The sequence below is a fragment of the Symphalangus syndactylus genome, chromosome 20 (genome assembly GCF_028878055.3).
Source record: "Symphalangus syndactylus isolate Jambi chromosome 20, NHGRI_mSymSyn1-v2.1_pri, whole genome shotgun sequence".
In the NCBI taxonomy this organism is placed as follows: domain Eukaryota; kingdom Metazoa; phylum Chordata; class Mammalia; order Primates; family Hylobatidae; genus Symphalangus; species Symphalangus syndactylus.
In genome coordinates, this window is record NC_072442.2 from 68,258,069 (window position 1) to 68,284,581 (window position 26,513).

Here is a 26,513-nt window from a genome sequence, read left to right on the forward strand (position 1 = left end):
CCCAGGCTGGAATACGGTTGTGCAATCTCGGCCCACTACAACCTCCGCCTCCTGGGGTCAAGCTGATCGTCCCACCTCAGCCTCCCAAAGTGCTGGGATTACAGGCGTGAGCCACCGCACCCGGCCTTTCTGTCTCTTTTCTATCAGTAGGTGTTGTGATGGTGAACACAGCCCTGCCTTTTCTGGGACACTCCCAGTTTTATGTCATTTTAACTTTTTCAGTAAAGGTGAGTTTATATGGGGAAGTGTGACTTAACTGTAATGACTTTGTAAAGTATCTCGCATTCATTTGCAAGTTAGAAAAGAAATCCGTTATAAATCCATGGATTCTGAAAACTGGTGCCGCCGACAGCTCTGATGCCCCCATTTTAGCCAGACATCGTAGCATCCTTTTTTTCCTCACTGTTAGCACAGCCAGAATTTGGCACTCCAGACCTGAGGCAGGCCGACACACCTCACCCTTCTCTCCTGCCCTTCCTCTAAGTCCAGTTTTTCCACAGCAGAATCCTGCTTTCAGGTCACTTTTGGGGACCGGAAGGTGTGGAAGGAGGGAATCGTCGAGCCGGGTGGTGGCAGCACGCGGTGTGTGCACTCATAGGACGGGCTTGACCTGGGCAGATGCCGGCCGGACTGTGTGTGGTGCACACTCACCACCTCACCCTGGACACTCACCAGGGCACCTGTCGCTGCAGTGCCTCAGAGGGAGGGCAGCCCTTCCGCCCCACGGGAGGAGAACACAAAGCAAAACCAAAGGCTTTGTCGCAGGGAACGTTTCTGGTCTAACAACAGGAGGTTGCTTCCACCAAGCCTCACGGTGTTGAGCCCGATGGCGTGTCTTGAGTCCATAGGTTGAATCGAGTGGCCTGTTGGTGAGAGGGACACACTCCAGTCATCCTTTGGAGGACAATCAATGGAAGCACAGGCAAGAGCTGCAGGTTTTTTTTTTTTTTTTTTTTTTTGAGATGGAGTCTTGCTCTGTTGCCCAGGCTGGAGTGCAGTGGCACGCTCTTGGCTCACTGCAACCTCTGCCTCCCGGGTTCAAGCGATTCTCCTGCCTCAGCCTCCCGAGTAGCTGGGATTACAAGCATGCGCCACCACACCCAGCTAATTTTGTATTTTCAGTAGAGATGGGGTTTCACCATGTTGGTCAGGCTGGTCTTGAACTCCCGACCTCAGGTAATCCACCCGCCTCCGCCTCCCAAAGTGCCGGGATTACAGGCGTGAGCCACCACGCCTGGCCTAGGCTGCTGGTTTTATTCCAGGCAAGGATGTGGCTGGCATGGTAACTAATGGCGTGTTATGAAAGCTGGCTTTGTTCTGCAGGACGGCAACTGTCAATACCCGCGTGAATAGCAGGCTCTCCCAGCTCTCAGAGCAAGCTCCTTCTGTGATTCCTGGGCGTGTTCTGCAGAGCTCAGGGTCATAGATACAGTAGGCGCTCAGTAAACATGTGGGGAATGAATGAGCGCAGAGCTCATTGATCAGAGCGCGTGTTTGTTGCAGCCGCCAGCACATCCTAAAGCTGGATCCTGAAGTGTCTTGGTCTTTCCCTACAACCTTGCCAGACCTTTAAGCATCATCTTGTCCCGCCGGCCGTGACCCAGCGGAAGCCTCCCACTTCTCAGTGTTCTTCAGCTGGGGGGTTTCTGGCCGTCACACAGACCACATGATATAGGAGGTGGGGGTTTTGTGCCAGAGGATTCCCAGATACGAAGGAATTGGAGCAGAGTCCTGCGGCCATTTAAAGAGCACAGCAAGGCCGGGTGTGGTGGCTCACGTCTGTAATTCCAGCACTTTGGGAGGCCGAGGTGGGCAGATCACCTGAGGCCAGGAGTTCGAGACCAGCCTGGCCAACATGGTAAAACCCTGTCTCTACTAAAAATACAAAAATTATCTGGGCGTGGTGGCGTGTGCCCCTGTGATCTCAGCTACTCAGGAGGCTGAGGCAGGAGAATCACTTGAACCTGGGTGGTGGAGGCTGCAGTGAGCCGAGATCACACCATGCACTCCAGCCTGGGCGACAAAGCGAGACTCCGTCTCAAAAAAAAAAAAAAAAAACAAAAAACAATAAATAAATTAAAAAAAAAAGAGCACAGCAAAATGATGCAATGATGAGTGGCAGCAAGTGAAGGCTCTGTCCAGATAGTCCGTGTGGGATTGGACTAAAAGAATGTTCTTTTTTTTTTTTTTTTTTTTTTTTTGAGATGGCATCTCACTCTGTCACCCAGGCTGTAGTGAAATGGCATGATCAAGGCTCACTGCAACCTCTGCCTCCCGGGTTCAAGTGATTCTCCTACCTCAGCCTCCCAAGTAGCTGGGATTACAGGCACCTGCCACCATGCCCAGCTAATTTTTGTATTTCTAGTAGAGATGGGGTTTCACCGTGTTGGCCAGGCTGGTCCCGAACTCCTGACCTCAAGTGATCCTCCCACCTTGGCCTCCCAAAGTGCTGGAATTACAGGCATGAGCCACTGTGCCCGGCCGAGAAATTTGGGTTGGAATTTGGCCAGACTTGGGATTTTTTCTTTTTTTTTTTTTTTTTGAGACGGGATCTCTCTCTGTTGCCCAGGCTGGAGTGCAGTGGCGCCATCTCGGCTCACTGCAAGCTCCACCTCCCGGGTTCATGCCATTCTCCTGCCTCAGCCTCTTGAGTAGCTAGGACTACAGGCGCCTGCCACCACGCCCGGCTAATTTTCTGTATTTTTACTAGAGATGGGGTTTCACCGTGTTAGCCAGGATGGTCTCGATTTCCTGACCTCGTGACCGTCCACCTTGGCCTCCCAAAGTGCTGGGATTACAGGCGTGAGCCACCGCGCCTGGCCAAGACTTGGGATTTTCTTGACTGTAAGTCACCAATTCAGCGTCTTTTCCAGAAGTGACTTTCTATACTTGTCTTACTTCCAGAAGTAAGTTTTCTTCTTCTTGTACTTTTTTTTTTGAGACGGAGTCTCGTTCTGTTGCCCAGGCTGGAGTGCAGTGGCATGATCTTGGCTCACTGCAAGCTCTGTCTCCTGGGTTCACACCATTCTCCTGCCTCAGCCTCCCCAGTAGCTGGGACTACAGGCACCTGCCACCACGTCCGGCTAATTTTTTTGTATTTTTAGTAGAGATGGCGTTTCACTGTGTTGGCCAGGATAGTCTGGATCTCATGACCTCGTGATCCGCCCACCTTGGCCTCCCAAAGTGCTGGGATTACAGGCGTGGGCCACCGCGCCCAGCCTTCTTATTGTACTTTCTAAATTTCCCCATAGTCTGAATGTATGACTTTTATAATCATAAAGTGAAAAATAAAATGCATTTTTAAAAATTAATTGAAGTTCGAGAACATTGTGTCATTTGTTTTAAATCACATAGCGAGGCATGCCACCCCTGTTTCCCCTCCTGTTTATTTTTCAATTAATAAAAGGCAAGGGATGTTTGTGCTTGAGGCTTGAGGACCTTGGCTGCTCGTATTGGAATCCGTGAATTCAGTCCAAATTGATAAGTGTTCTGGTATTTGTGGAGGCTTTTTATTTATTTTATAAAAACCAGCTTACACGAAGGCACATTTCTAAAGCTGACCACGTAGGTTTCAGGATAAACAGCTTTCTAGTTAGTGCTTCGTGAGTAATACGGATATGGATTTACTGGAGGTGTCTTGAATGTGTTCTTAATGCATTGTTTTAAGTTAGTGGGAGGCCAAGATGAAAGGGGGAATTTCAAGATAAGCCCTGTGAGTCATTTGGTGTTGCAGTGGGGAGTTGAGAGGGATGGGATTTGCCTTGGCATATTCATGCAGAGTCCTGGTGCAGAAAGTGTGTATCCAAGCAGAAGGCGGCCTGGGCTTGTTGGAGTCAAGGGGCCCTCGTTTTGGCTGGGATTTGGGAAGTGAGCATGTGGTGAGTCTAATATTAGAAAACCAGTTCTTCCCCTTCCCCCACCCCCATCCTGCAGGCTTTTCTGTCCCTGTCGCGATGTGTGCCCGGAGTCTCTCCCGCTCCTGTCTCTGTGAGCATTCTTTTAATTTACTTCTCGGCTGCCTATCTTTCTACTAATCAGATTTCCTCCTTTGGCCGAGCTCTTCTCCCAAAGGCCTCACCTTTGTCTTAAGCTGCCTTGCACCGGTTAGATGGTTCTGTGTTTCAGAGGCGGACGTTGGCTTCTGTAAGTGGTAACTGCAAATCTGGAGTACAGAATCACATCGGATCCACATGAGTTTTCTATTCCGTGGTTGGTTGTGTCGTTTCTTGCTTTCTGGAACCTCTCGGGACTATTTCGCCCACTTGGGAGCTTCAGGCGCGACCTTTGATGTTAGTGGGAAGGGATATTACAAGTGGTCCTGAGCAGGTTCAAGAGGACGGGCTGGGCCGGGCGCGGGGGCTCACGCCTGGAATCCCAGCACTGTGGGAGGCCGAGGCGGGCGGATCACCTGAGGTCAGGAGTTCGAGACCAGCCTGGCCAACATGGCGAAACCTCATCTCTACTTAAAATACAAACATTAGCCTGGCGTGGTGGTGGACGCACATGACTTATGCAAAGCCGGCCACGACAAGGCACTCCCCACCCACTCAGCTGCTTGTCCAGGGACCACAGAGCCCACTCGCTGCCCACTGATGGCAACAGTTGGTGCCTCTCAGAAGCCTCTTCCTGTGATGGGTCCTTGCTGCTGACCCCACTAGAGCTCACACAGGGCAGGGGCCCAGAACCTGGGGAAACTAGCCCTGGAGATCCTTTAAAATGCCCGTGTTTTCCTAGAAGGGGCTCAGGCCTTCCTCTGAAGCTGCCTTGATGGATAGTTAACACCTGGCTGAGGAGAGGGCGACTGGACGACTGCGCCCAAAGCTGCCTCAGAGTTGTGTTTTGCTGAAGACCTGTGGTTTCCAAACTGAAGAATGACCAGAAGGGCTTGTTAAACGCAGATTCCTGGGCCCCATCCCAGAGTTTTTTGACTTGGTAGGTCCAGGCTGGGGCCCAACAGTTTGCAATTCTAGCAACAGTTCCCAGGCGACCCCGAAGCCGTATGTCCAGGGATCAGAGTTTAAGAACCGCTGCCTAGGACCAAAACAAGGCCGGTTTGGGTTGGTAGCTGGGCAGGTAGACAGACTCTTCATATCAGCTTTGCCTTAGCCTTTTTTCCAGGCTTCCAAATAATTAAACATTTCCAAAATTGTTCATTTTATTTTATTTTTGAGATAGGGTCTCTCTCTGTTGCCCAGGCTAGAGTGCGGTGGTACCATCTCAGCTCACTGCAGCCTCCTTCTCCCAGGTTTAAGCGATTCTCCTGCCTCAGCCTCCCCATTAGCTGGGATTATAGGCACCCACCACCACATCTGGCTAATTTTTGTATTTTTAGTAGAGACGGGGTTTCATCATGTTGGCCAGGCTGATCTCCTGGCCTCAAGTGATCCACCCGCCTCGGCCTCCCAAAGTGCTGGGATTACAGGTGTGAGCCACCGTGCCTGGCCAAAAATATTTTTTTAAATAAATAACATATGCCTATGGCGAAAACAAAATCAAGTAGTATACATAGGCTTATTATATGATGTTATCTTTCTTGCTTTTTTTTTTTTGAGACAGGTCACCAGGCTGGAGTGCAGTGGTGCAATCTCCCCTCACTACAACCTCCGTCTCCCAGGTTTAAGCATTTCTTCTGCCTCAGCCTCTCCAGTAGCTGAGATTACAGGCACACACCACCACACCTGGCTAATTTTTTTTTTAGGTGGAGACTCGCTCTGTCACCCAGGCTGGAGTGCAGTGGCACGATCTTAGCTCACTGCAGCCTCGACTTACTAGGCTCAGGCAGTTCTCCCACCTCAGCCTCCTGCGTCGTTGGGACTCCAGGCGCGCAACACCACACCTGGCGAACTTCAACATTATGTGTTCATTTCCGCTAGGCTAGAGATCGATTTAGCTCCCTTAAGAGCAAACTCACCAGCCGGGCGCGGTGGCTCGCACTTGTAATCCCAGCACTTTGGGAGGCCGAGTCGGGCGGATCACGAGGTCAGGAGTTCGAGACCAGCCTGACCGACATGATGAAACCCCGTCTCTACTAAAAATACAAAATTAGCCGGGCGTGGTGGCGGGTGCCTGTAGTCCCAGCTACTCAGGAGGCTGAGGCAGGAGAATCCCTTGAACGTGTGAGGCGGAGGTTGCAGTGAGCCGAGATCGCACCATTACACTCCAGCCTGGGCCACAAGAGCGAGATTCTGTCTCAAAAAAAAAAGCAAACTCAACTTTCTGTGTCCTCTTGATACATCACCATTTACAGTTTTCCTGGTTACACTTTTAGCATTTAATAACATGTTTGTGCCTTTAATCCTTACCCTTCAATACGGCTTTGGGAACATTGGTGTCTCTCTATCCTGCCCATCAGGTCTCTGCACTTCCTTCCTATTTTTTGTACCTTTTGCTTTGTCAAGGTTGTATTTACACTGTGTTGTGTAACCGCGATTCATGCTTTGTGTGTAGTTGAAAATCAGCCAGTCAATCAATAGGGGCATTGTCGTGTCTGTAAATATTGTTTGCGGCAGGTTCCAGTGGTATATTATGATTACATTTTTTGTACAGCTTTTCATTTTTTCCTGAAGTTTCTAACTCCCTTTTTCCTCCTTGTGTTACCTCAGTCCCCAGAAGTCTCAATCCAATCAGGTAGTTTAATGAGTACCCCCCCTTTTTTTTTTTTTTTTTTTGAGATCGAAAGTGTTTTTGCTCTGTCACCCAGGCTGGAATGCAATGGCACGATCTCAACTCACTGGCAGCCTCTGCCTCCCGGCTTCAAGTGATTCTTCTGCCTCAGCCTGCTGAGTAGCTGAGATTACAAGTATCCGCCATCACACCGGCTAATTTTTGTATTTTTAGTAAAGACGGGGTTTTGCCATCTTGGCCAGGCTGGTTTTGAACTCTTGCCTGCCTCAGTCTCCCGTAGTAATGGGATTACAGGTGTGAGCCACTGCACCCAGCCTGAGCCCCTTTTTAACTTGGAGATTCCCCTTTCCTGGGATTTACCAGTCTTCCTCCATTCCAGACAGGTGGTTCTCTGGGTCGGCTACACAGCTGTCATCCCGGAACTTCCCTTCGGTACTTTCCTGAGTTGGATTTTATTCTAACCCCCGTCATTGATTGATCCCAAAGTTGTTTTTTTTTTTTTTTTTTTTTTCTGTAGCTCAGATACCAGTTAGATGTGTCACCAAGGAGATCTTAAAGGGCAAACTGCATTTTCGAGAGCAGAGCTTTAAAATTTAGTATGAGTTCAACAGGTTACGTGTAAATGGGAATCAGCTGTCTTTAGATTAAACACTACTACACAGTTTTTTTAAGAAGATTAAAAACGGAAGAGAAGCAAGGATTCCAAACGCTCTTTCCAGAGCAGCCCAGCTGCTTTGCAATCTGGACTTGAACCTCCTCCGGTTGGGTCAGTCTGGAATCAGAGCCGCCTCCAGGGATTGAGGGATGCGTGGTAGGTGTGGTGGGAAATGCTAAGCTAAGGTTGAACTCAAGCCCTGAGTTGAAATCCTGGTTTTAGTTCCTGTTAGCTGGTTGATCTCCCTTCTATTATGGACAGTAAGCCCAGCCTTCCTGGAATATTGGGAAGATTGAATAAACCAGAGGGTAGGAGGGCACACCGGAAAACTGGGATGTTGTTTACAGACAGGTTGTCATTGTGAAGCTGTGATCAGATGTTGGATCTTGCTACAGGATTTAAACCTGCAAAAGCTGTAAGTGAAGACCGAGCTGGAGTTTCGTGCACAGTCAAATAAAACGTGTAGCCAATTGGACACATTTAATAACGTGAACCAGTGTTTTCCTGCAGGAGTCACCAACTCAAATGCCAGTAGAGGGCCAGGCAGGTGAAGTGAGTGGTCCGGGCCAGGTGGTGGTGGGGGGCAGAGTGGAGGGCCGCAGCCAGGCCTCGGGGAAAGCCGGCACTCACCTCCAGCTGCTTGTTGCCGTAATGAAGGCCGACGGTGCCAGCTCTTCTGATTTTTCAAGCTAACAATCTGGGTTTTTATGTGAAGCTAGTTAAGTTTTACATGCTGTTAGCCAGTTAAAATTTTTCTTAACATTGGGCAGAGCCAAACAAAGCACATATGCCGTTCACTAATTTAAGGCCTCGGCTTTACTCTGGGAATTAAGTGTGAATTGCAAACAGTTCCCAAAAGTTATGATGAGTGTTGCATTTATACAGCTGATTGGTCTTCTTGATATCTGCACATGTGAGTGACATTCTCCAATATCTTTTATTTACTTAATTATTTTTCGAGACGGAGTCTCACTCTGTCACCCAGGCTGGAGCGCAGTGGCGCGATCTCGGCTCACTACAAACTCCGCCTCCCGGGTTCAAGCGATTCTCCCTCCTCAGCCTCCCAAGTAGCTGAGATTACAGGTGCCCGCCACCACGCCTGGCTAATTTTTGTATTTTTAGTAGAGACGGGGTTTCACCGTGTTGTCCAGGCTGGTCTTGAACTCCTGACCTCAGGTGATCGCCTGTCTCTGCTTCCCAAAGTATTGGGATTACAGGCGTGAGCCACCACACCCAGCCTTCCAGTACCTTTTCAAGGGAATTAAGGATAATGTTGAGATGAACATAGCCAGAATGGATCTTTTTAGAACACAGTGAGAAACCTCCCTCTAGGTTAATAGTATTCATCCAATAATCCAAGCTTCAGGGGTGTGGCGGTTGGCCAGTTACCAGTTCACATTATCCAGCCTGTGGATCTGTGTTGTCCACAAGGATTCTATAGGAAATCTCACTGAATGCTTTTCTGATGAAGTCAGATGTGCTCGGCAGAGCACGTTTCCCAAACTGCCACTCTTCGGAATGAGATGTGAAGTTGGCTGGATGTCGCCTTTTAGAGAGGTGATGCTGTGGCTGAGACCCCACTGCTTGGACTCTGTGCCCTTGAGAACCCCACTTTGCAGACTGCTCATACATCAGCTTTTCTAGTGACGCACGCTTATGGCACTTTCTTTGCAAAACACCTTCGTCTGCATTCTCATTAGTCCCTCACCACAACCCTGTGAATTAAGTAACTCCTCCAGATTCTTGGCCAGAGTCCTCTTCCAGTTTACAGTTGTGGTTTCCCTTTATCTAGGATGTTTATCCTCTCCTCTCTTTGCTAATGACCACCAGCCCAGATTCTCAGAGAGGTTGACTTTGTTAACACAAGCAGCTGGGGTTGGTGAGAGTCCAGGTGGTATAAGGAACATCACGTGCAGACTTGGTAATTAAAGAAAAGCTGGTGAGGGGGCGAGTGGGCACGGCTGTCTCTAGGAGTTCTTTTGAAATGGGCTTCACTTCTCCCTCTAAGCCCGTCCCTTTTGTTCTCTGCCTCTGAGAGCCAGTGCTGTCTGGCTGGTTACGCCGTCTCCCACGGAGTATGCCTCCTTCTCCTCCCGCAAACCATCGCTGTCTGACCGGTTACGTGGACCGTCTCCCACAGAGCCCTCCTCCTGCAAACCATCCTGGCTACTTTTGCTTTTTTTTTTTTTTTTTTTTTTGAGACAAGGTTTTACTTCCATCACCCAGGCTGGAGTGCAATGGCATAATCTCGGCTCACTGCAACCTCCTGCCTCAGCCTCCTAAGTAGCTGGGACCACAGGTATGCGCCACCACGCCTGATTATTTTATTTTTTGTGGAGATGGGGTTTCGCCTTGTTGCCCAGGCTGGTCTGGAACTCATGAGTTCAAGTGATCTGCCTGCCCTGGCCTCCAAAGTGCTGGGATTCCAGGTGTGAGCCACAGCGCCTGGTCCTAATTTTGCTTCTTTTACCTCCCTTTTCTCTTCTTTTTTTTTTTTTTTTGAGACGGAGTCACTGTCGCCCAGGCTGGAGTGTAGTGGTGCAATCTCGGCTCACTGCAACCTCCGCTTCCCGAGTAGCTGGGTCTACAGGTGCCCGCCATCACGCCCGGCTAATTTTTTGTGTATTTTTAGTAGAGACGGGGTTTCACTGTGTTAGCCAGGATGGTCTCGATCTCCTGACCTTGTGATCCGCCCGCTTCGGCCTCCCAAAGTGCTGAGATTACAGGCGTGAGCCACCGCGCCTGGCCTTACTTTTGCGTCTCTTACGTCCCTTTTCTGTACTCCTTCCAGCCTCCCATTGGATCACTGACTCACCTCCCAGGGTTGTTATGAACAGTTTTCTTGGCTGCATTAGATGGGAGATGGGCAAAAGTGTTTATCCCCAGACTCTTTCATTACCCAGAGCCTTGTTCTACAAATCCCAAGGATGTGTGGGATGGCCAGACACGTTGGCTCACGCCTGGAATCCCAGCTCTTTGGGAGGCCAAGGCGGGCAGATTGCTTGAGGTCAGGAGTTTGAGCAGCCTGGGCAACATGATGAAACCCCGTCTCTACAAAAAATACAAAAATGAGCCAACGTGGTGGTGCACGCCTGTGGTCTCAGCTACTCGGAAGGCTGAAGTGGGAGGATGGTTTTAGCCCGGGAAGCAGAGGCTGTGGTGAGCCGAGATTGCACCACTGCACTCCAGCCTGGGCGATAGAGCCAGACCTTGTCTCAAAAAAAAAAAAAAAAAAAAAAAAAAAAAAAAAAATGTGGGATACTCCTGTTAATAAAGAGAAAAGAGAGGGAAGGAGAGCCGGGAACAGTGGCTCATGCCTGTAATCCTAGCGTTGGGAGGCAGAGGCGGGAGGATCGCTTGAGTCCAGGAGTTTGAGACCAGCCTGGGCAACATGACGAGACCCTGTCTTTATAAAAAAATAAAAAATTAGCCGGGTGTTGTGGTGCACGCCTGTAGTCCTAGCTACTTGGAGGACTGGAGTGGGAGGATTGCTTGAGCCCGGGAGGTTGAGGCTGCAGTGAGCCATTGATGGTGCCACTGCACTACCGCCTGGGTGACAGAGCGAGATCTGTCTCTTGAAAGAGGGAAGGAGGAGAAAAATAGAGACAGAGACGGTAGGTACTGAGAATGTGCGGATCTAACATTGTCTTGATTCTTGAGAGCCTTCATCCATCCCAAAGGTTCCTGACAGGTCATAATTCTGCTAAGACATGGATTTGAACTGCAGCCCAGTTGCTAACTCTTAAGTCATTAAAACTTTCTTTGTGAAAAATGGCTCTTTTGCAAAGAGAATCTCAGCTGCTACTATTTGTGATATCAGGGAAGAAAAAGCAAAGATTATCTAAAGAAGTGATAGCTCTTAGCCAGAGAAAGGGAGTTTTGGATAAACTAAAGACCAGAATGGTGACTTTTTGCTGTGCTGGGAGTAAACTCACCATGCAGGGACGTTCATGAGCGTTTTAGCAGTTGCTTCAGCCAGGGCAACGTTTGTATGAGTGAGGTGGTTTTAGAGAAAGTTGAATGGAGGGTTGTAGTGGGAGGTGAGACATTAATAACAACCACCACCACAAATCAGGAGCTGGGCACAGTGGCTCACGCCTGTCATCCCAGCACTTTGGGAGACTGAGGCGGGCAGATCACCTGAGCTCAGGAGTTCAAGACCAGCCTGGCCAACATGGTGAAACCTCGTCTCTACTAAAACTACAAAAATTAGCCGGGCATGGTGGCGGGTGCCTGTAATCCCCGGTACTCGGGAGGCTGAGGCAGGAGAATCGCTTGAACCCGGGAGGCGGAGGTTGCAGTGAGCCAAGATCGCACCATTGCATTACAGCCTGGGCGATAAGAGCAAAACTCTTGTCTCAATCAGTCAATCAGGAAAAAGCCAGGAGCTTCTCCAACCTCCTTTGTGTTCTGGGTTTGGGGTTTCTGAAGCTGCTTGGATGTGCTTCTCTGGAATGTTGGGGCTTCCTTGTCCCCGTCACTGGACTTGTTCTGGCGGGTGCCTTGTGACCAGAATATTCCTAGGTTTGCTTTCTGGGAGGCGGGAGGCCTCATTCTTTTTTTTGTTTTGTTTTGTTTTGTTTGAGATGGAGTCTTGCTCTGTCGCCCAGGCTGGAGTGCAGCGGTGTGATCTCGGCTCACTGCAAGCTCCGCCTCCTGGGTTCACACCATTCTCCCGCCTCAGCCTCTGGAGTAGCTGGGACTACAGGCGCCCGCCACCGTGCCTGGCTAATTTTTTTTTGTATTTTTTAGTAGAGACGGGGTTTCACCCTGTTAGCCAGGATGGTCTCGATCTCCTGAGCTCGTGATCCGCCTGCCTCGGCCTCCCAAAGTGCTGGGATTACAGGTGTGAGCCACCGCGCCCGGCGAGGCCTCATTCTTGACTCAAGTCTCTGTATCTCCTTCTTACCACCCTTCCTTCTTCCTCCCTGCCCCCTCCTTTGGTGCCTCTGCAAGAAACCAAAGCCTGAGACAATCAGCTTTGAACCGAGAGACGCAGAGGCTGTTGGTGGCTGGTTCTTACACCTGAATCCACTGGCTGCTCCCAAGGCCCTGAGCCAAACCTCAAAGCGAATAGTTACTTTTCCTTCCCACCTGGCTTGTAAAATCTCTTCTCCCCAACCCCCATCCCAAACTGCCACCCAGGCCTGTCTCCAGCTCCCTATAACTGTACTTCCTGCCTTTACCTGGGCATTCCTTTCTGAGTGATGGGAGTTTCACAGATGAAAGTAATTTACACTGAAGGTGTGAATGAGGCTTGGTCTTTGAATGTTTGCATTTTAAAATCAAATGAGGCTTGGTGTGGCCAAGGGCTGGGGGTGGGGAGCAGGGGCACGGAACGGAGTTAGTCTTTAATGAGGACGGAATTTCAGTTTGGGAAGATGAAAAATTCTGGAGACAGATGGTGGCGATGGTTGCAGAACAGTGGATGTGCCTAATGCTGCAGGACGGTCCATCGGAACACACTTGAAATAGTACATTTTCTGTTATGTATATTCTATCACAATAAAAAATTAAAAATCGGCCGGGCGCAGTGGCTCATGCCTGTAATCCCAGCACTTTGGGAGGCCGAGGTGGGCAGATCACCTGAGGTTGGGAGTTCAAGAACAGCCTGGCCAACATGGTGAAACCCCATCTCTACTAAAAATACAAAATTAGCCGGACGTAGTGGCTCACGCCTGCAATCCCAGCTACTCGGGAGGCTGAGGCAGGAGAATCGCTTGAACCCAGGAGGCGGAGATTGCAGTGAGCCGTGATCGCGCCATTGCGCTCCAACCTGGGCAATAAGAGTGAAACTCCATCTCAAAAAAAAAAAAAAAAAAATCGAGGCTTTCACCAACACAAAGAATATTATACAGTAACATAAGGTGTTTTAGACAGGCTTGGCACAGTGGCTTACCCCTGGAATCCCAGCATTTTGGGAGGCTGAAGCCAGAGGATCACTTGAGCCTAGGAGTTGCAGACCAGCCTGGGTAACAAAGTGAGATCTCGTCTCTACAAAAAAGCAAAAATAAGGCTGGGCGGGTGGCTCACGTCTGTAATCCCAGCACTATGGGAGGCCGAGGCGGCTGAATCACCTGAGATCAGGAGTTCGAGACCAACCTGGCTAACACGGTGAAACCCTGTCTCTACTAAAAAATACAAAAAATTAGCTGGGTGTGGTGGTGGGTGCTTGTAATCCCAGCTACTTGGGAGGCTGAGGCAGGAGAATCGCTTGAACCTGGGAGGTGGAGGTTGAAGTGAGCCGAGATTGTGCCATCGCACTCCAGCCTGGGTGACAGAGTGAGACTCTGTCTTAAATAAATAGCTTTCCCAAATAAATAAAATAAAATAAGAAATTAGTCGGGTTTGGTGATATACACCTGTGGTCCCAGATACTCAGGAGGCGGAGGTGGGAAGACCCTCGAGCCGAGAATCACGCCACCGCACGGCAGCCTGGGCAACAGAGTGAGACCCTGTCTCAAAAAAAAAAAAACTTTTTGAGAATTTGAAAAATGTAGAAAAGCACTAGAATATAGGAATCATAAACCTCCCCATTGCTAACATTTTGCACTTCATTTGTATCTTTCCTTTTTTCTGTAAAATATACTTAAAAAAATACAGAAGTGGGGTTTAACTATATACCTATTGTTTTGTCGTTTCCACTTAACTATCTGACGAATATTCTCCTCCCTCATCAGATATCACCGAGTGTTTAATCTTCACTGTTGCTTGATGTTTCATCATTCCTGACCCCCGATGAAGTCGTCCTTCTGGTATCAAACGCACTGTCCTTGTGTCCTGTTTCTTTTATCCTACTTATCAGAGTTTCTAGTGATACATGTTTTGGGGATATTTGATGTCTGTTTTCTTACAAGAGCGCAAACTCTGTGGGGACCCGTCCCCAGTGCTGGACGCGGTGTCCAGTACATTGCAGGTCTGCAAACAGCAAATATATGGATACGTTGTTGAACGTTACATTTTCCGATTTTTGCTCAGATGAGATGGCCTTTGTTTTAAAAATTAGTTAAAAAAATATTTTGTTTTTGACACACGGTCTCGCTGTGTTGCCCAGGCTGGAGTGCAGTGGTGTGATCACAGCTCACTGCAGCCTAGACTTGCTCAAGCAATCCTCCCGTCTCAGCCTCCAGGGTAGCTGGGACTACAGGTATGTGCCAACACACGTGACTAATATAAATTTTTTGTGTGTAGAGTAGGGTCTTGCTTCAAGTTGGTGCACAAGTAATTGCAGTTTTTGCCATTTTTTTCTTTTTTTTCTTGAGACAGAGTCTCACTCTGTCACCCAGGCTGGAGTGCAGTGGTGCGATCTCAGCCTCCTGGGTTCAAGCGATTCTCCTGCCTCAGCCTCCCAAGTAGCTGGGACTACAGGTGTGCGCCACCATGCCCAGCTAATTTTTGTATTTTTAGTAGAGACGGGGTTTCACCATGTTGGCCAGCCTGGACTCAAACTCCTGACCTCAAGTGATCCACCCACGTCGGCCTCCCAAAGTGCTGAGATTACAGGCGTGCGCCTCTGTGCCCGGCCCCAAATGAGCTTTTAATTGGTGGAATTCTGAGAGATTTTGTGAGCAGAGTTCTCTGCCTTAACCAGACTATGAAAGATTCATTAGCATTGTAGGCACCTGGCCAACAGGCCTCCAGTGATGAAGAAACCAGCCTCTGGGTGGTGGCAGCAGAGGCTTGGGAGGTTTTAAGCTTCTCCGAGAAGCTTGTATTAAGAGGCCCGAGAATCTCTTGTGAGGAGTTTCCGAGGTATTTCAAGGGTTTATGTTTGTGAACGACCAGGCTCTCTTGTCTCTTTAACAGCCCTGGCCATTCTGAGGGTCTCTTAAAAGGCTGAAGAGCTACAACCATTCACGAAGGAAAGCCAGTGTATTCAGAAATATATATTGAGGCTGGGTGCGGTGGCTCGTGCCCGTCATCCCAGCTCTTTGGGAGGCCGAGGCGGGTGGATCACCTAAGGTCAGGAGTTCGAGACCAGCCTGGCCAACGTGGTGAAACCCCCGTCTCTACTAAAAATACAAAAATCATCTGGGCGTGATGGCGTGCACCTGTAATCTCAGCTACTCCGGAGGCTGAGGCACGAGAATTGCTTAAACCTAGGAGCCGAGATTGAGCCACTGCACTCCAGCCTGGGCTACAGAGTGACACTCCTTCAAAAACAAAACAAACCAGAAATTTGTATTGAGCAACTGTACAGACTCACTCAGCCAGCTGTCAGGTGGAGATCATTGGCACCTATCTTGGAATTCTTGTGGTTAAATGAGATGGTCGCCAGGCGCGGTGGCTCACGCCTGTCATCCCAGCCCTTTGGGAGGCTGAGGCGGGCAGATCACGAGGCCAGCAGTTCGAGACCAGCCTGACCAACATGGTGAAACCCCATCTCTACTAAAAATACAAAAAAATTAGCTGGGCATGGTGGTGGGCGCCTGTAATCCCAGCGACTTGGGAAGCTGAGGCAGGAGAATCGCTTGCACCCCAGAGGCGGAGGTTGCAGTGAGCCGAGATTGTGCCACTGCACTCCAGCCTGGGTGACAGAGCAAGACTCCATCTCAAAAAATAAATAAAATAATGAGATGGTCAAAGGGAGATCATTGGTACCTATCTCAGAGTTCCTGTGGTTAAATGAGATGGTGCCTGGGAAGGGTCAGCACTCACTACGTGGTTATTTTTCTGTGCGAAACACTAGAGTGGCACCCGGGCGGATGTAAACGGAGTGAATAAGACAAGGGCCTTGCCTGGAGGTGTTGCAGTAAAAACCTCCTGCCTCGGCCTCCCAAAGTGTTGGGATTCCAGGTGTGAACCACCGTGCCTTCCAGATTGTGGTTCCTAAGGCAGAGAGAAGTCCTGAACTCGTGGATAATGCTGTCAATGAACTCAAGGATAATACAGGAGACAGAGTCCGGGAGAACTTGGGAGGTGAGTAAGTCAAGTTGAAGTGAGAAGTAGGGAGGAGATGAAGACTCTGGGCTCCCTGCTCAGGCCCTGGGAGCCACACACGGCACCTTGTAAGAATGCAGAGTGGGCCGGGCGTGGTGGCTCACGCCTGTATTCCCAGCACTTTGGGAGGCCGAGACAGGTGGATCACGAGGTCAGGAGATTGAGATCATCCTGGCTAACACGGTGAAACCCTGTCTCTACTAAAAATACAGAAAATTAGCCGGGTGTGGTGGCGGGTGCCTGTAGTCCCAGCTACTCAGGAGGCTGAGGCAGGAGAATGGTGTGAACCTGGGAGGCGGAGCTTCCAGTGAGCCGAGATCGCGCCACTGCACTCCAGCCTGGGCAACTGAGCGAGACTGCATCTCAAAAAAACAAAACAAAACAAAACAAAAAATGCAGAGTGGAGTCCTAGTTGGGCACTTCTCACCTTCTGACATCTCTCTGGCTCTCAGCCCCAGATTTGAGCACCTCCTGGTTCTGTACCTCAAGCTAACTGGGTCTTTTGTTAAGCTCTTGATTTTGGAATGTACCCTTAGATTTTATTTGCGGCCCCATCCTATTTCCGACTGATGATTTTTACACTTTTCTTTTTTTCTTTTTTTGAGATGGAGTTTTGCTCTTGTTGCCCAGGCTGGAGTGCAGTGGCGCAATCTCGGTTCACCACAACCTCTACCTCTTGGGTTCAAGTGATTCTCCTTCCTCAGTCTCCCAAGTAGAGTAGCTGGGACTACAGGTGCCCACCACCACACCCAGCTAATTTTTGTATTTTTAGAGATGGGGTTTCACCATGTTGGCCAGGCTGGTCTCAAACTCCTGACCTCAAATGATCCACCTGCCTCGGCCTCCCAAAGTGTTAGGATTACAGACGTGAGCCACTGTGCCTGGCCGATTCTTACACTTTTAAGTCATATCTCTGAATACAGGGCTAACCCGTTTCTGTTGGCCAACAAAGTCACAGATACCCGCTAAAAAGAGTTTCTTAGAATGATGCCCTTTGCCCAGTCTACTGCCAAAGAGTTGATGTGGGGAGCTGGGTTGACAGCAATGTCTTCAGTCTATATAAGAAATACAGAGGGAGAAGCAGGTTGGAGGAAGGCGGTAACTCAATTTTAGAAATGTTGAGTTTGAGGTTCCATTGGTATACAGGTGAGACCGCGGGGATATAGAGCCCAGAAGAGAGGCCAGTGGGCAATGAGGGAGAGAGCCTGGGCCTGCCAGGCATTGTCCAGGGGCAGTGAGGGAGAGAGTCTGGGCCTGCCAGGCGTTGTCCAGGGGCAGTGAGGGAGAGAGTCTGGGTGTGCCAGGCGTCGTCCAGGGGCAGTGAGGGAGAGAGTCTGGGCCTGCCAGGCGTTGTCCAGCATGCCGGAGCAGATGAGGGACTCATCTTCGGGAGAGGAGGAGAACACCAAGGGTGAAACCAGCACCCCCAGCATTTAGGGGCAGGCAGAGGGGCTGGTGTAGGGGACCAAGGACAAGCCACAGATGCAGAGGGGCCAGGAGAGGTGCGGGAAGCGTTTCGAGGAGGAGATGGAGAGCAGCAGTTTCAGGGGGCGCCGTGGACCGGAACAAGATGGCGGGTTCTGCTGGGTGTCGTTGGTGGCCCCGCTGAGAGCCGGCTTGTGAGTGTGGAGCGGGAGCCGGGGCAGGAGGAGGCTGTGGTGAGTCAGGGAGCTTGGGGCTGAGCCAGAGGAACATAGTGGTTGCCTGGGGATAAACAGTGACCTTTTGAGTGGTAAAGACCCTGTAGGTGGAGGAAGAGGAAGGAGTGGGTGAAGGAACGGGCTCCCCCTGTGTGCCAGCCGCTGCTCTGAGGGTGGCTGAACGCCCTCCCGTCTAACTCTCACTACAAAGCTGTGGTATAGATGCTCTTATCTTTATTTTACACGTGAGAAAACTGAGTCACAAAGAGGTTAAGAAACATATAAAGGTCACATAGAGGCTGGGCACGGTGGCGCACACCTGTCATCCAGCACTTTTGGGGGCCAAGGTGGGAGGATCACTTGAGGTCAGGAGTTCGAGACCAGCCTGCCTAACGTGGCAAAACCCCGTCTCTACTAAAATTACAAAAATTAGCTGGACGTGGTGGCAGGCGCCTGTAATCCCAACTACTCGGGAGGCTGAGGCAAGAGAATCGCTTGAACCCGGGAGGCAGAAGTTGCAGCGAGCCGAGATCCCACCACTGCACTCCAGCCTGGGCGACAGGGCGAGACTCTGTCACAAAGAAAAAAAAAAAAAAAGGCTTCCTGAATGGTGGAATCTTCCAGGTGCTTTTGAGGGCGATTGGCAAGGCGGTATGAATCAAGACCTCATTGAGAACGTCCTGGGTGCTGCCAGTGAGGGTACAGCTGATGAGACCGACCCTGGGCTAGGGCATACGGATCGTGAATGAACCTGGAGGAGGGTTGAGGGTCGAGAGCCTGGGAGAATGCCACAGAGCTGGAGTGAGCTGGTGAGGGCTGGTCACTCGGGGAGAGAGCGGAACCCTGGGAGGAGAACGCTGGAGGAATTGGGATCAGGCAGGCTCGGCATCCCCAAGGCCAACGTAGCCCTGGGGGGGTGACAGGAGGGCCCCCAGGTGCTCTGGGCTGGGAGGCACCTCATCGGCCCCCATGGCTGAATTTGAACAGTCACATGATGTTGACGTTGCCAGATTCTTCCAGGTCAAAGCAGGAGTCGGGGGCCGGGGGGAGATGACAGAAGGCAGCATTGATAAGTTTGTAAAGTTGGATTTGGGGGTGTTTGGGTGTTAAAAATACAGAACGTTGGGTAGGCGTGATGGCTCATGCTTGTCATCCCAGCACTTTGGGCGGCTGAGATGGGCTGATTGCTTGAGCCCAGGAGTTCAAGACCAGACTGGGCAACATGGCGAAACCTTGTCTCTACCAAAAATACAAACATTTGCGAGGTGTGGTGGCTCGAAGAGAGTTGGAGGTGGAGGTCCTCACATGGAGGACGCCGTGGAACTGGGTAGTTGCTCTGGATGGGTGATGAAGGCACCGAGGGTGCTGGTGGGCGCTGAGGCGGGGAGAGATGGAAGGTACATTTTCCGCCATGGCCTGGGGGTTAGTGAAGATCAGTCTGCAAGGTGACAAGAGGGAGGTGTGGCTGGATGAGGTCACATACCAGTGTGGTCGGCCAAGATTGAATGATCGAAGGCAGAGCGTTTCCAGGTGTTCTGTGCCGGGCTGCTCTGCCCCAGTTGTATTTTCTGGACTGCGTTCCAATATTATTTTCAGTTGTTACTCCAGAGCCACACCCTGCCTGGTAAGTGCTGATTGGTGTCCTCTCTGTCTCCCACCTCGAACCAGAGCCCGTGTCTGAGGGCCACATGGGATGAATGCAGGGATTCCAAGGGCGACGTAGGTTCTGTAACCCACAATACGAGGAGGCACTGTAGGAAGCCGTTTGACTGCATCCTCACAAAATTGACACTTTAATTTCTGGTTGTGTTGAGATTACAGGGCTTTTTCATCGTGTTACAGTAACACATTTTCTAGCATCTTAAGGAATGATTGCCCTGCATTGACAGAGTGTTGTGATAAAAGCTGTTTAACTGGAATAATCATTCCAGAAACTTTTTTTTTTTTTTTTTGAGACAGAGTCTCACTCTGTCACCAGGGCTGGAGTACAGTGGCACGATCTCGGCTCACTGCAACCTCCGCCTCCCTAGTTTAAGCGATTCTCCTGCTTCAGCCTCCCAAGGAGCTGGAATTACAGGCGCCCGACACCACACCCGGCTAATTTTTGTATTTTTAGTAGAGACGGGGTTTCACCGTGTTAGCCAGGATAGCCTCGATATCTTGACCTCATGATCCACCCACCTCGGCCTCCCAAAGTGCTGGAATTAGAGGTGTGAGCCACCGCGCCCGGCTGAAACATTTTTTTTTTGAGCGATAGGGTCTTCTTTACTCTGTTGCCAGGGCTGGAGTGCAGTGGTGTAATCATAGCTCACTGTAGCCTCAAACTCCCGGCCTCAAGTGATCCTCCCGTCTCAGCCTCCTGAGTAGCTGGGACTATAGGCACACGCCACCACGCCTGGCTACAGAAACCTTTTTAATGAGCAAAGAGGCTGTGGAAAGGTAGTTTAACTTACTTTGTTTTCTGAGTCCTTAAATTCACCAAGGATTCAACAAACACCCCCCCCCCTTTTTTTTTTTTTTTGAGACTGAGTCTCTGTCTGCCAGGCTGGAGTGCAGTGGTGTGATCTCAGCTCACTGCAGCCTCTGCCTTCCGGGTGCAAGCAATTCTTCTGCCTCAGCCTCCTGAGTAGCTGGGATTACAGCCGCCCGCCACCGCGCCCGGATAATTTTTGTATTTTTAGTAGAGACGGGGTTTCATCATGTTGGCCAGGCTGGCCTTGAACTGTTGACCTCAGGTGATCCGCCCGCCTCGGCCTCGCTTTCCGAGATTACAGGCATGAGCCACTGCGCCCGGCCTCAACCAAACCCTTTTTAAGTCAAGAAAGTAAGATAAAAAGTAGCTGGAATGGAAGTGAGTTATTGACTCAGGAGCTGAATGGAAATGGGAGTCAGGGGCTCCCCGAGTCCAGTCCACGAAGGAGGTGAAACGCTGCGATGAGACTCGCCGATGGATTGTGCGCTCCTCCCGTTTCCTTCTGACGCTCCCTCCTTTTCCCTCCAGACGGAACGTTACAAAGGAAAATAACCTTAATCAAGACCAGACCCCTTTGGGCCCAGGGTTCCGGGGCTGTTTCTGGCACAACGGCCAGGCCCGGCACAGCCTTATTTGTGATTGTTTGATTACAGGAGGAAAAAGCTCTGTTGTTTTGGGGGAGGTGATACTGAGTGTTCTGGTGTTTCTTTTGTCTGTGTTTGGCCCATCTTCTTAGTAGGATCATGTTATGAGTTATTTTCTGGTTTAGATGAACAACTTTTAAAAATGAAACTGAGATTTCCTTTATGCTGCAAATACAGAACGAGTTTTTGTGATGTGCCAGGCCCTGCCCTGGGCCATGTGTCTTCCATAAAGTAGGAAGCTCAGTAAACATTTTATTGTTATCCATTAGGGGTTCTTGTCAACAAAACTGAATACAGACCACATTCTTCTTCACCAGCACGCAGTCCCCTTTGTTTCGAACGAGAGTCCCCCCGTCTCCTGTCGCTTATCCCCTCTCCCGTCCGCCCTTGTCCCCACCTCTGCGAGGCCTTCCTGGGGAGCGGGAGCCACGCCGCCTGTGGCGCCAGTGACGTGCTTGTACGCACCCCTTGTAGGGCTGGAACCTGGGGTGTCCGTCCAGGAGGTCAGACTGGGTAGCGAAGCTCGCCTGCAGTGGGTGGCCTACGTTGGGCTGAGATGGTGACGCGCGTCTGAGCCACGTCCTTGTGGGAGAGAGCTGGGAGTTGACCCTGTAGACACCAGTGCTAAGTTCAAAGAGTGGGTGGAGATAAAAAACGGGAAATGAAGACGGGTCAGGAATGAGACGGTGGCGTGATTAAAGGGTGGGACAGCAGGTCCAGAAGGAACAGGAGGAGCTGGTGCGGTTGCCACAGACGACAGCGTGGTGCTGCGGTGTGAGTTTAGGTTCGTGAGTAAAGATGTGAGCAGCAGCTCACGCCTGTAATCCCAGCACTTTGGGAGGCCGAGGTGGGCGGATCATGAGGTCAGGAGATCGAGACCACGGTGAAACCCCGTCTCTACTAAAAATACAAAAAATTAGCTGGGCGTGGTGGCACGCACCTGTAGTCCCAGCTACTCGGGAGGCTGAGGCAGGAGAATCACTTGAACCTGGGAGGCGGGGTGAGCTGAGATGGCGCCACTGCACTCCAGCCTGGGCTACAGAAAAAAAAAAAAAGATGTGAGCCCAGGAGTGGAACACCTTATTCCTTGGTTCACTTAGGAACAGGGAATCTCATTGGAGGCAAAGTGGACGTTTGATTTGTAGCTCCAGCATGTGTAACAGAACAGGACACACAGGGAATGTCTATAATGTGATTAATGAATGAAGATAAAGACCCACCAAAAACACCCACCTTCAATGTGGTTTGAAAATTTACAAGGAAGAGGTTAGGGTGGGACCAACCTAGAGGCCTGTTGGCTGCCGTAATTTTTTTTTGAGATGAAGTTTCGCTCTGTCGCTCAGGCTGGAGTGCAGTGGCACGACCTCAGCTCACTGCAACCTCCACCTCCTGGGTTCAAGTGATTCTCCTGCCTCAGCCCCCCAAGTAGCTGGGATTACAGACGCTCACCACCACACCTGGCTAGTTTTTTGTATTTTTAGTAGAGACCTCAGGTGATCCACCCGCCTCGGCCTCTCAAAGTGCTGGGATTACGGGCGTGAGCCACCGCGCCCGGCCAGCTGCTGTCATTTGTGAGCTTAATGTTAAAATCCTGAGTACTTTGCAGGGATCCTTGGGATCCCCAAACACTGAAAACTTTGATTCCTCAGATATTTACAGTAGCTACTGCAGCTGGGGTGCAATTTCACATTTTACCAGGAGGGACTGTCTGAAATCTTAATTTTAAAGTTTTAGAATGTGTTTATTTTCCTTTTTTTCAGTTTGGTAACTTTGAAATGTCATATATTAATTTTAGGCAAAACAAGGGATTTGACCTTGACTCATTTCCAAAAGGCCCCTTGCAAGGGAAAATTGTGTTTTAAATTCTTTTAAATAACCTCATTTTCAGCAGGAAGAAGTAGAAAGGATAAAATGGATCCTACACCACGGGAACCTCACAGCACCTCACTCCTTGTGGCTTTTCCTGTTTGATACTCTGCTTTCTTTCTTTTTTTTTTTTTTTTTTGAGACGGAGTCTTGCTCTGTCGCCCAGGCTGGAGTGCAGTGGCACAATCTTGGCTCACTGCAAGCTCTGCCTCCCAGGTTCACGCCATTCTTCTGCCTCAGCCTCTCCAAGTAGCTGGGACTACAGGCGCCTGCCACCACGCCCGGCTAATTTTTTGTATTTTTAGTAGAGACGGGGTTTCACCGTGGTCTCGATCTCCTGACCTCGCGATCCGCCCGCCTCGGCCTCCCAAAGTGCTGGGATTACAAGCGTGAGCCACCGCGCCCGGCCTGATACTCTGCTTTCTGAAAGCAATTTTCTGCTTCCACTTCTGTTGCCAACGTGCCAGGATTTCTAGCAAAGTGGGCCTAGAGTTTTGCTGGAGGTTACTTTTCCTTGGAAGCAATTCAAATACAATCATTCTGTTTCTCCCTTTTCATTCGACATTTGACTAGAACAATGGCTTGGCAGCCAGACAGGCGCTCTTAAGAGCTTCAGTGTTTTTCTCTTTATCTTTGCCTTTCGAGAAGTGCCTTTTCAAAATGTGGTTTAAAATTGAGCCTACAAATAAAAACACAGAACCGATTGCTTGGAGACCAAAACTCTAGGGACAAGGACAAAAGAACTGGGAGAAGGGGAGCAGCTGGAAGGTCCAGCTCTGACCCCGTAAGTGGCCGCCCGTTTTAGGGGAAGATTCACCTGGAAGCTCCAGCTCTGGGCCCATAAGTGGTCGGGCATTTTAGTGTTGCACTAACTGGTCTGTGCCTTGTTGGTTTATTGCCAAGTTTCCAGCCCTGGGGTATCCTTGTTATTTACTTTTTCTCCTGCTGCACCAAAGCTAGGAAGCGTTACACTATGTACTCATTCATTCTCACTTTTATTCCTTTCTTAGAAATAATTTCCTAGAGTCCAGGTATGGTGGCTTATACCCGTAATCCCAGCACTTTGGGAGGCTGAGGCACGTTGACTGCCTGAGCCCAACAGTTTGAGACCAGTCTGGGCAACATGGTAAAACCCAGTCTTTACAAAAAATACAAAAATTAGCCGAGTGTGATGGCACACTCCTGTAGTACCAGCTACTTCAGAGGCTGAGGCAGGAGGATTGTCTGAGCCCAGGAGGTGGAGGTTGCAGTGAGCCGAGTTGACTCCAGCCTGGGCGACAGAGTGAGAGACTCTGTCTCAGAAAGAAAGAGAGAAAGAATTCCTAGAGGCCGTCCTAATCATAATCGCACTTATTCTCAACTATAAAATCCTCAGCTGGCCGGCGCGGTGGCTCACACCTGTAATCCCAGCACTTTGGGAGGCCGAGGCGAGCGGATCACGAGGTCAAGAGTTTACGACCTGCCTGGACAACACAGAGACACCGTGGCTCTACTAAAAATATAAAAATTAGCCAGGCTTGGCCGGGGGCGGTGGCTCACGCCTGTCATCCCAGCACTTTGGGAGGCTGAGGTGGGCAAATCACGAGGTCAGAAGTTCGAGGCCAGCCTGGCCAACGTGGTGAAACCCCATCTCTACTAAAAGTACAAAAAATTAGCTGGGCATACTGGCGGGCGCCTGTATTCCCAGCTACTTGGCAGGCTGAGGCAGGAGAATCTCTGGAACCTGGGAGGCAGAAGTTGCAGTGAGCCGAGATCGCACCACTGCACTCCAGCCAGGCGACAGAGCGAGACTTTGTCTAAAAAAAAAAAATCAACTCTGAAATTTTTCCAGTACAAGTTTCTTTCTGCGATTTCACCCCCTTTAATATTTCAGGAAAACTCATCTCACTTGCTTTCTTTTTTCTGCTTGTGCCGTTGGTTCCACGCACTCATCAGATCCTCCAGGAAGCCCTGGTTCCCCAAATCTGGCTGCGCCTTCCCTACACCCAGCAGCCTTACTTCCCACATCATGGTACTCTGTTAATTCGCTTGCTGAGTTAATGACCTCACTCAGTGGACCGTGGACTCCTTGAAGGTCAGAAGCAAGTCTCTGCTACTCATCTTTGTCTCCACCTGGTTCGATGCCCAGCACAAGGTAGCATTTCCTACATGTTTGTTGAATCGTGTATATTCCTGTCTCTAGGAACCTTGCTTTGCTACCAATTACGAACCTCGGTGTTTGCCTTTGACCTTGCCTCTACTGTCTCATTGCATACTTCTCGCCTTAAAAAAAATCTTCCTTCTGACTGGGCGCGTTGGCTTGTGCCTGTAATACCAGCACTTTGGGAGGCTGTGGCGGGTGGATCACATGAGATCAGGGGTTCGAGACCAGCCCAGCCAACATAGTAAAACCCTGTTTCGGCCGGGCGTGGTGGCTCAAGCCTGTAATCCCAGCACTTTGGGAGGCCGAGGCGGGCAGATCACAAGGTCAGGAGATCGAGACCATCTTGGCTAACACGGTGAAACCCCGTCTCTACTAAAAAAATACAAAAAATTAGCCGGGTGCGGTGGCGGGTGCCTGTAGTCCCAGCTACTCGGGAGGCTGAGGCAGGAGAATGGCGTGAACCCGGGAGGCGGAGCTTGCAGTGAGCCGAGATCGCGCCACTGCACTCCAGCCTGGGCGACAGAGCGAGACTCCGTCTCAAAAAAAAAAAAAAAACCCTGTTTCTACTAAAAATACAAAAATTAGCTGGGCGTGGTGGTGGGCACCTGTAATCCCAGCACTTTGGGAGGCTGAGGCAGGCCGATCACCTGAGGTTGGGAGTTCGAGACCAGCCTGGCCAACGTGGCGAAACCCTGTTTTAAAAATACAAAAATTAGCTGGGCATGGTGACGGGTGCCTGTAATCCCAGCACTTTGGGAGGCTGAGGCGGGTGGATCACCTGAGGTCAGGAGTTCAAGACCAGCCTGGCCAACATGGTAAAACCCTGTTTCTACTGAAAATACAAAAATTAGCCGGGCGTGGTGGTGGGCGCCTGTAATCCCATCACTTTGGGAGGCTGAGGCAGGCGGGTTACCGGAGGTTGGGAGTGCGAGACCAGCCTGGCCAATGTGGCGAAACCCTGTCTCTATTAAAAATACAAAAATTAGCTGGGTGTGGTGGTGGGTGTCTGTAGTCCCAGCTACTCGGGAGGCTGAGGCTGTAGAATCACTTGAACTCAGGAGGCGGAGGTTGCAGTGAGCCAAGATTGTGCCACTGCACTCCAGTCTGGGCGACAGGGCGAGACTCTGTCTCAAAAATAAAAATAAAAAATAAAATAAAAATCTTCCCCGAGTTTGGGAGGACACGCCGTTACAATGAATGTCCTTGCACTTAAGTAAGTGACTTTATGTCAGTGTACGTGGAAAGGGCGATTGTTTAAACATTTTTTTTTCTGCCTCGTTTCTGTCTGCTTTTTTACTGCAAGGGTAAGAAAGAGCAGGTGCCGGGAGAGAAAAGCCATCTGAGAACGTTCCCGGTCTCTGCATTGCCTGGGGACGTGGGGGTAGGTGGAGAACCTGCCTCCTTATCCTCTTTTCCTTCAGTCTCTGTTGTGCCAGGATGTCTCTGGGAAACCCACTGACTCTCCTTTCTCAGCCTGTTGCTCTGGCTGTTGTGTTGAGGAGTCTCTGCTATGGGCCGGGGCTGACAT

The 26,513-nt window shown here is 50.2% G+C and overlaps 1 protein-coding gene across 3 annotated transcripts in view; it reads left to right on the plus strand.

Annotated features, from left to right (window-relative positions):
• NXN (nucleoredoxin) overlaps nt 1–26,513 on the plus strand; it is a 176,305-nt gene that overhangs the window by 41,321 nt on the left and 108,471 nt on the right. The window contains exon 1 of one of the 3 annotated variants that reach the window (XM_063629726.1): nt 3,554–3,878. The exons of the other annotated variants lie outside the window; for them this stretch is intronic. Coding sequence (XP_063485796.1) covers nt 3,750–3,878 — 129 coding nt within the window. The 5' untranslated portion in view covers nt 3,554–3,749. Of the gene's footprint in view, nt 1–3,553; nt 3,879–26,513 lie in introns of those variants that run through there. 3 annotated transcript variants of the gene reach the window in all.